The 9,674-nt window shown below is 40.6% G+C and overlaps 1 protein-coding gene across 1 annotated transcript in view; it reads left to right on the top strand.

The window, feature by feature from the left end:
* Positions 1-902: 902 nt before the first annotated feature.
* The window catches only part of wdr81 (WD repeat domain 81), a 16,457-nt gene continuing 7,685 nt past the window's right edge, over positions 903-9,674 (top strand). The window contains exons 1-8 of the mRNA XM_015383312.1: positions 903-1,130; positions 2,584-3,072; positions 3,479-6,984; positions 7,068-7,175; positions 7,304-7,503; positions 7,685-7,866; positions 8,092-8,257; positions 9,444-9,609. Coding sequence (XP_015238798.1) covers positions 2,711-3,072; positions 3,479-6,984; positions 7,068-7,175; positions 7,304-7,503; positions 7,685-7,866; positions 8,092-8,257; positions 9,444-9,609 — 4,690 coding nt within the window. The 5' untranslated portion in view covers positions 903-1,130; positions 2,584-2,710. The remainder of the gene's footprint in view (positions 1,131-2,583; positions 3,073-3,478; positions 6,985-7,067; positions 7,176-7,303; positions 7,504-7,684; positions 7,867-8,091; positions 8,258-9,443; positions 9,610-9,674) is intronic.

The raw sequence follows: 9,674 nt of genomic DNA, 5'->3' as shown, positions 1-9,674 counted from the left end.
AAGCATTGTTATGACCCTTTCTCACCTCAGGAACTAGGACCTGTATGATATCTGGTTTATCAGGTTTGCCTAAATAAAAGATTTAGATATGACTTATCAATACATTCCTGCAAAAAGGTCTGATGTTGCAGGGGCAGGTAATGAAAAGTGCTGGGAAAAAATGCTCTTGTTCTGATGCCAGTCTGTTTCAGCCTTTATCCAGTCTCATGTAGAAGGACTGGTCATATCAAAGGTTATTTGCATTACAATAGGGACAGTTAGCAAGGTAGTGTCCATTTTCTGACACGCTTTAGCCCAAGTGGGGTCGCGAGGGTGTCCACCTGTCTACTGGCGAGAGGCAGGGTATACCCTGGACAGGGCGCCAGTCCATCACAGGGGAACACAGAGACAAACACTCACACCTAAGGAGAATTTAGAGAAGCCAATTAACCTAACAGTCATGTTTTTGGACAGTGGGAGGAAGCCGGAGTACCCGGAGAGAACCCATGCATGCTCAGGGAGAAGATGCAAACTCCATGCAGAAAGACCATGGGCCGGGAATCGATCCTGCAACCTTCTTGCCACTGCTCTATTGAGCAGCCCTAGCAAGGTAGATTGAATACACAAAGTTGTAGAGGGGAGGGGGGCTTGCAGGAAAACTGATTTTCTCTGGGACTTCTTGTGTTAATAAATTCAATCCATTGATATCTGATGATGTCACTATTTCCATTTTGGCTATATTATTACAATTATAATGTGACTGATGAACCATTTTGCCAACCATCACAAAAGACAAAAAGAAGAGGAAGATTGTGAACCTTTATTGAAAGCATGACATTAAGGAAGCTGTCCTGTCTGCCTGCTGAGAGCAGAGCTGCAGGAATCACATGAGCTGCTGCTGCTGCTGCGTCACGTGACGCGCCGTTTCTAAAACATGGCTACGACTAGCTCACAACAAAACACAACCGACTGACTGTCCCGTCCGTCCGTGGGTCTGTGGGTCGACACTCTTCAGTTGACACCAGAAAATGAAGCGAAGGCAGCAAATCTCGCAGCATGTCTCGGATTCTTAGCGCGTCACAAACCCGTCACGCGTGAAGTGAGGGAACACCGTTAGCTCAACTCCAGCTAGCTGTCAACTGCTACAAGTGGTGAGAGGCGACCTAAGGAGACATTCTGCTCACTATAATTACAGCGGATTTACATGAGAAGTTGTCAGTTTAAAGATTTACAACAACATTAATAATGTTTTCTTTAATTTGAAGCCATAATGTTAGCCTCTTTGTTAAGCTAAATGCTAGCTGACTTCACTTCCCTAAAAAACACCTTAAGGACTATTTAAGCTTAGCCTTGCTGCTAACTCTAACCTCAGCTGCTCTGTTATTTTATTTAAAGTTTGCTTTAAATGAATTAAGAAAACCCACAAAGTTTGCACTTTTAGGTTGATATTTAATCAGTGCATGGCTGTTGGTAAGATGTTCAGTAGGTCAGAGGGAGTAAAGATATTTTTATTGATTACACTTCGTGTTTTTTTCTTTACTTTTATTTAAGTACATGTAGTTGATTCGGTCAATCTTGAGGGAGATATGTTTATGATATGTCTAGATATGTTCATCTTAAATTGACGTGTTGCCAACTTATTGCAGTCATGTGAGTGTAGCCCTTGGACTTTCAGTTTGATCTTTTTTTATTAGCATCAGATTGTATTTTAAAGCCGCTGATAAACATTCAGAACCTTTTGCTGTGGTTGCAAATATAAATTTTATGCAAATGTAATTTTTTTTCGCATTTTTTTTCTTAAAATGAAAGCTATATCTAAACAACCTGTGGACGATGTTTATTACTGTCTGAAAGAGGAGCACAGCGTTGTGTAGGCCATGTTTGATCCGGAAAAAAGAGAAAATTAACATTTGAAATATATCTCTGTGTTTTAGGAATTCATATCATGAGTTTAGCTATTTTAATTGAATTACCAACAGACAGAAATTTCAGATTATTCTCTCATTTTATTGATATGCTATCTTGTATGCTGTTATGACTAACAGAATAACTTTCTCCAGTGCATCTCTCCCCATTATTGAAAAAATGTTGCTCCTGTGACATGAATTTTTAGGAACACCTATTTAAGGAGCTCAAATTGTTTTAGTCTAAAAGTTTCTGCATTCACAAGCTGTATTTGTTTTTTAGAATTGAATTTAAAGTGCTTTAATTATTAAAGGTCACAGTTCCTCATATTAGTCTGAGGGCAGTGAAGAAAATGTTTTATCTTTATTTTTTCTCATTTAAACAGTTATTTAGCTTAATCTTAAAGAAATTATTAATAGATTTATTGGACATTTAGCTATTTTCATTTGAGTTTACATAATTTTATCTATTATACTGTATTAGGATGATTACTGTGATTGAATGTTCATAATAGTTCAATTCCAAACTAGTTTAAGTTGAATTTAACTCTTTAATCCCTTTTTTTAAATGTATGATCATATTTTCGACACAGATTTAATGCTCCTTTTTAAATGACAAATGACAATTGTTTTTAGCTTGCAAACTTACTGTGCGTTTCTCATCTTATTGCTCTTTTGTGTTTGTCTCTCTTTTTTGCAGAGGCAAGGTTAAGAAGATACCAGCTGATAACTTTCTCCATGGGTCTCAGAATAGCATCCTGGTGGGAGAAATTGCGATAAAGTCACTGGTAAACGTGAAACTGTAAACAATTATTTAAAGACACACCATGGATTGGCTTATCCAAGCAGTTGAGAGAGATCTAGGAGTTGACAGACGGCAGCAGGGTCAGGGGCTCCGTCCAGGGGAGCGTGTTGCTTTGGTTCCGACTCGCTGGGTGATGGGCCTCAGGGAGAAAAGGGTCTTACGCTGTGCCCGATTTGAAAGCGGCAGCACGACAGAAATCTCTACACACCTCTGTTCATCACAGACAAAGTTGCCACCTGGCTGGACACGAGTATGCATTCAGGGTCTGAGGAAGAGCAAGTTAAGCTACAGTTTGGCCAGAGATCCATGCCATCATGAAATGGAAGTGCTCCCACAGGACTCGTATGTTAAAACCATGCAAAGTGTGTCACAACTTAATGTCAGGTACAGTAAAAACTCTTCTCTGCTTCAATCAAAGACCTAATGAAAAGTTTAAAGATTGTTTTCCACAGATATTTTCTAAATAATCTATTAAAATTCCTTTAAAAAGCATTAATGACCGATATGATTCAAACAGTACGTTTAAGCACCTTGTTTTAATTTGAATACTTGTGGTAAAATAGGCTTACTTGTTTTATTATGCTGTCGTAAGTATCAGATCTTTTGTTAGAAATATTGATGTACTTTACATATTCTCTGACAGGCAAAGACTATAATGTCAACTATAACTATGCAATTTCTTATCCTCTGAAATTGTAGCAAAGTTTTAAATGAGATGGATTTATTCAGAAATAATGGTTACTTTTAGTATTGATTTAGTATTTGATTTTTTCTTTCTTCTTTTTTTCAGAAATCTGTGGCGGGAAGCTCATTACAAGCTTGTGCAGCCATATACAGGGCCCAGTGAGCAGATGCATATTACCGCTTTGGATGCAGTACGCCATGCACTGGAGAAGCTCTTCAATTTGACATTTTTCTCAGTAGACAAAGTTTCACCTTCTTTGTCTCCAGCCAGAGAGAAGGAAAAAGACATATTTTTGCCAACAAGCTCATCCAGTTTTTCAAAGTCTCAGTCGGACAATCCTTGTCCTAATGTCCTGCCCGCAGAGTGCCTGCTGGAGACAGCAGAAATGATTTATGTCATTCTACCCTATACTCAATATTCTCTTCAGGATATTGTGTCCTTCAGCCCAGCAAAGCTTGCCAACAGTCATGCCAAAGTCTTGTTCATCATCTACCAGGTGCTGGTAGCTATGCGGGCATGCCAAACAGCAGGCCTTTCTTGTGGAGAACTGTCTCTTCAGGACATAGCAGTAGATGAACAGCTCTGGAGCCATCTCAAACTCAACCTTTCTCATTATGAGGACCTGGGGTCAAAAGAAGAGGCGGGCAGTAATGATAGCTTAAACCAAGTGCAGAGACATGCAGAAAATAAATGTGTGAGCCAAAAGAATGATCGACTGTGTAAAGACTGCTTTGATGAGCTGAAGACACTGGTTCTGGATTGGGTCCATGGACGAGTCAGTAACTTCCATTACTTGATGGAGCTAAACAGGTTAGCTGGACGGCGGAAGGGGGACCCTAACTATCACCCAGTTCTGCCTTGGGTTGTGGATTTTACTGTCCCGTTTGGAAAATTTCGGGATCTCAGGAGGTCAAAGTTCAGGCTAAACAAAGGGGACAAGCAGTTAGACTTCACATATGAGATGACCAAAGAGGCGTTGGCAGCTGCTGTGGGTAATGGAATTGGTGTAGGTGGTACAGGTGGAGATCTCAGCATTGGTGTTGGAGGTGCTGGACAATCTGAACACCTACATGTACCTCACCACATATCTGATGTGCTGTCAGACATTACTTATTATGTGTACAAAGCCCGGCAAACACCCAAGTCAGTCCTTTGTAGCCATGTTAGGTCACAGTGGGAGCCAAATGAATACCCAGCCACAATGGAGCGCATGCAGAGCTGGACTCCTGATGAATGCATTCCAGAATTTTACACAGATCCTTCCATTTTTCGCTCAATCCACCCAGATATGCCTGATCTGGAGGTGCCTTCTTGGTGCAAGTCGTGTGAAGAGTTTATTGATGTCCATCGGGATCTTCTGGAGAGCAGAGAAGTTTCCCAGCATTTGCATTCCTGGATAGATCTTACATTTGGCTATAAGCTTTCAGGTAAAGAAGCCATCAAGGCTAAGAATGTTTGCCTGCACCTTGTGGACAACCACACTAACCTAACTACCTATGGTGTAGTTCAACTGTTTGATCAGCCTCACCCACAGCGCCTATCTGCTTCCCAGTATGCCCCAGCAGAACCGCCTATTCTTAGCCTTGCTGCTCTTAATGTGCCTTCTCTAAGCATCCCTACCGTTGATTCTGTTGTTGACACTGTGGATGGAATGATACCAGAATCCAAAGGATGTGAGTCCTGGACCATGACCGATAAAGATGAAGACCTTGAACAGGGTACAGAAGCGATAGACTCATTAACATCAACTGGCTCATCAACTCCTGCATCTTGCCCTGTCACTCTGCCGACCATTGGTGCAGCGGCTGGCAAAATTGGTGGAGCAATTACATCTCAGTCTCCAACTCCATTGTCAAGTGATTTCTCAAGTGTGATAGGTCCTGCTTTACGGAGTGCAGTGTTACAAAAAGGTGGACCGATGAACAAAAAACATGGGGAAAATGTTACCACTGCAAATTCAGAAGAAGTCAAGATCATTCTCCCTGAAGGTTTTAACCCATTGCAACCTTTAGAAGAGCTGGAGAAGTTGAATAATTTTTTGGTAAAAAGTCTTCATGCTGAAGTATTGCACCCTGCAACAGCTAGTAGCTCCATAGCTGAGGGATTTAAAGCTGAATCTGGACTTTGTCTCACTAACCTCTACCAAAGGGATGTGCAGGCACTTGGGATTCTCACTGCAGAGATATTTTATGCCTCCAAACTTAGAGGACTAAGAGCAGACACTCCACTCAGACAGCGTTTCCAGGCCATCATTAAACTGTGCTCTTCAAACCTCCGTGATGTGCCACTGTCTTTGCACCATGCTCTTGAGACTTTGCTGCTATTGGAGAAGCACTCCAGAGTGGCATACAGCAAAGAACCAGATTGTCCAGAGCCTCTTGTTTTCAAGTATGACCCTATCTATGATGGTCTCCCTCCTCCAAGCCCTCACCAGCTATTGAACTCCATTATCAGTCCATTCCCTTTCCCTTCCTATTTTGCTGCACTTCATGATTTCATCTTCTATTACCATGCCAATATGGGTGCTGTGTGTAGCCTACAGGGAAGAGACATTGTCTTCCATCTGTGGCAGCAGCTTGACAAATTGCTGTTGAGTGACATCACTGCCGAAGGTCTTGAGATTCTCTTGCCCTTCATTCTAGCCCTCATGCTTGAGGAATCCACTGCTGTCTATGCAGCTTGGTACCTTTTTGAGCCCATATCTGCAGTCCTTGGTCCCAGAAATGCAAATAAATACTTACTAAAGCCCCTGATCAACGTCTATGAAAACCCTCACTGTCTCAAAGGGCGATTCTATCTGTACACTGACTGTTTTATCCTTCAACTGATAATGAGACTTGGTCTCCAGGCCTTTCTCTCCAGCCTGCTCCCTCATGTGCTACAAGTCCTAACTGGCTTTGAAATCTCAGGCCCTGGTGGAGAAGGTTGTAAAGGATTGAGGACTGGCATTTGTAACATAGGAGAGGAAGAGGATGAGGATTTTCATGTTGGCAAGGAGCGGTCATCATCTGCGTCTGTTGGTGGCAACATGGGGAGCAGCAGTGGTGTTGGTGGAGGAGTTGGGCTGGGTGGAGACAGCGGACTAGTTGACTACTCCTCTGGCATCAGTCTCAACGACCAAGTTTTTCTTTCAGAAGCTGAGGACTTTCAGAATGAGTTCTATGTCAACGGTGGAGAAGGAGTTGGTGCTGGGAAGCGCCAGAGCTCTTCAGCCAAAGATCAAGATCAGGAATCTTTAAGTGTGGGAAAGTTAAGTGACAAAAGCAGCACAAGTGAACTCTCTCTAGGTGATGACTCAATGCGGGATAGAGCGAGTCTAAAATCTGCAGATAGTAGCCAGGATTTAAAACATGCTAGTGAGGGAGAGGAAAGTGGTGAATTAGAGGAAGAAGAGTTAGCTGGTGACAGTAAGGAGGGGATTGATATACCAGCTGCCCAAAACCTTGATCTAACAGATTCAGGTACCACTTTCACGACTCTTCAGGGAGACACTATTAATGGATTGAGGCTTGGTGAGACTGAAAAAGGAATTGTGGGTACTCAGGAAGATGAGGAAGACGACAGAGATCCTTCAGAGGAATCTGAGGAGAAAGAGCAAAAGATTCTATTAGGTAAGGCAGTAATGGACCTTTGCATGACTTTTTCTTTATTCGTCGGATGACATTTAATGTTTTAATTATCTTGCTATTCACAGATACAGTCTGCAAAACAGTGCGATGGCTATCAGCAAAACTCGGACCAACTGTGACATCCCGATATGTTGCTAGAAATTTGCTGCGGTTGCTCACAAACTGCTACGTTGGTGTGTGAATTCATAAAATAAATATGTTTTCTATCTAATTTTGAAACCAACAAAAAAATATTTTATGATTTACATCACACATGCTACTATGAGTTTTATTGACTTTTTCCCTTCATATCTCCTTAAAGGACCTGAAAACCACCAGTTTGTGTCCCCTTCATTGGTTGGGAGCCAGTTGGAAAGTGTGGGAATGGGCAGTGTGTATGAGAAAAAACCTGTAGTTGGTGATCAAACAGCAGGACCTGTTTTAGACTGTCTCATCTATATAGCTCAACTATATGGAGAGCCTGTTCTCACCTACCAGTACCTGCCTTATATAGGATATCTGGTAAGATAATGAACCTATACTTTGCCAATGGAAAATGCTGAATAAAGGCTGAACTTTTGTATTTTAAATTACTAAACTGTTTTTTTTTTTTTGTTTTTAAAATTATGTTTGTGTTTGTCATTAAACAGACAAACACACTGAACATTGCATGATACGTTTCTGCTTTACAAATGTTTTTTAGGTGTCTCCACCATCTTCACAGCGTCTCAACACGCGTAAAGAAGCAAGTCTTCTTGGAGCTGTAGCACTTACCCAGAAGATCATTGTTTTCCTCTCAGATACCACACTAATGGACATGCTTATGAAGCTGAATCAGGATGTGCTCCTTCCACTTTTAGATCTTATTACCACGCCACAAATGGGGTATGTAACACACAGCAGGCATGCCAATGTGGATAGAGAAGATTTAAGATTCATTACAGATAATAAAAAGCAAAACATACCAAATACCACTGGTAGTTTTACTTTTAACTTTAATAGTGGTGTTTAAGTATGTTTAAGTTTGATGGCTTTATATTTTTGTATTTGAACAGGAAAAAAAAACATTAGATGTAGATTTCCCCTTATTAATCCTGTTGTGTTGTCTAGGTTCCCCAGCGGTGTTCAGACTCGCACTGCTGTGTGCCTCAAGATGCTGAGCCTAATGGCTCTCATCTGTCTGCGCATTGGGAGGGAGATGGTACAAATGCACATGGCTGACACTTTGTGTCGCTTCTTTTCTGTTTTTTCTCTGGTGCATTCTCTACAATCACAGGTAAAGTGTTTTAACTTTTTATTATAACAAAGTTTTTTATGAAAAAGGCAAACCCTAATGAAAAAAATAAAACTTTTTTTAAATAAGTAAAAGCATACCAAAACTCCCATTATAAATGCCTGTTGCCAAGGATTTTTTTTACCTTCTTGAACATTTTGAATTGCAGTAACATCACAACTAAAACATTTTCATGTATTTTATTCAGATTTAATGTATTTAGATAGTTTTACAAAATGAATTGCAATTAGTAATCTGAAATCGGGATTTATACTGGGGAGAGGTTTAAAGCAGAGATCATTATATAACATTTTCCTGGAGCCTGTTCTGTTATGGTTTTTATGGACTCTCAACTCTAAAACAACCATGACATGTCCGCCTATATTGAAGTGCCTGCTCAGGCGAGTAGAGCAATAATCTTAAAAGCAACCAAGAGACCTATGGTAGCTTTGGAGGAGCTTAAAAAAATACACAGCTCAGTTTGGAAGATTAGCCAATGGAACAACTTTTAGTTGTTTAATCCATAAATCTGTCGGCCGTAAAGGAGTGGAAAGAGGAAAGCTGATGTAGATGGACAACTGCTCTGTTCATTTCGGACTGCGTGCAAAAAGCTGTGTATTGTAAAAGAACATGTTGCACATAACCTGAAAATTCTCACTCTACAGCATGGCGCTGGCAGCATCATGCCACGGTGATGCCTTTCTTCAGTGGGGCAATAAAACTGGAAACATCAGCAGATATAAATAGAGGATAACTGGAAGGAAAGAGGCTGGTGAAGGCTGCTGCCAAAGACCGGAAATATTGATTGAGGCTGAATTTAAATGCACTTGACTTATTTGTATCATCAAAGTGAATCGTTTTACTTTGTCTTAAAAATCATGTTACGTTTTTGGCCTATCACATAAACGATTAATAAAATGAACTCCATTTTGAGGTTGAAGTATGACTAAATGTAAAAGTGAGGAAGAATACTTCAAGGCACTGCATCTGTCTGCAAATTGTACATTGTTTAACTGTATTGTTTTTAGTAAATAGAGACTTGATGCATGTCAGATATAAACTAGAAAATCAAATAACGACAGAGAAAGAAATTGTGTACATGCATTTACATCCTTTTTTTTTAATAATTATTATTTTTGAAAATTAATATTGAAAGTTAACAATCAGGGCTGTCTTTTTACCTCTGCAGCTGAGTCATGCCCCTCGGAGGGTTGTTGGAGAAGTAACAATGGTGGATGTTTGCACACCAGAGGGGTCAACTGCAACATATGAGATGGGGGTCCTGGAGGAGTTGCAGACAGTTTTTAACCCTGAGATGGCCCATGCCTCTTACATCCCCTTCTATTGTCTCATAGGTAATGCCTTTCTCATTAAATGACTAAACACATTTTCATCAGGAAAGTAGCATAAAAAAAAACAC

This window comes from Cyprinodon variegatus, unplaced genomic scaffold, assembly GCF_000732505.1.
Source record: "Cyprinodon variegatus isolate N-32 unplaced genomic scaffold, C_variegatus-1.0 Scaffold14, whole genome shotgun sequence".
Lineage (NCBI taxonomy): Eukaryota > Metazoa > Chordata > Actinopteri > Cyprinodontiformes > Cyprinodontidae > Cyprinodon > Cyprinodon variegatus.
Note: the sequence above shows the minus strand (reverse complement) of the source record. Positions and strands in the feature narration are given on the sequence as shown.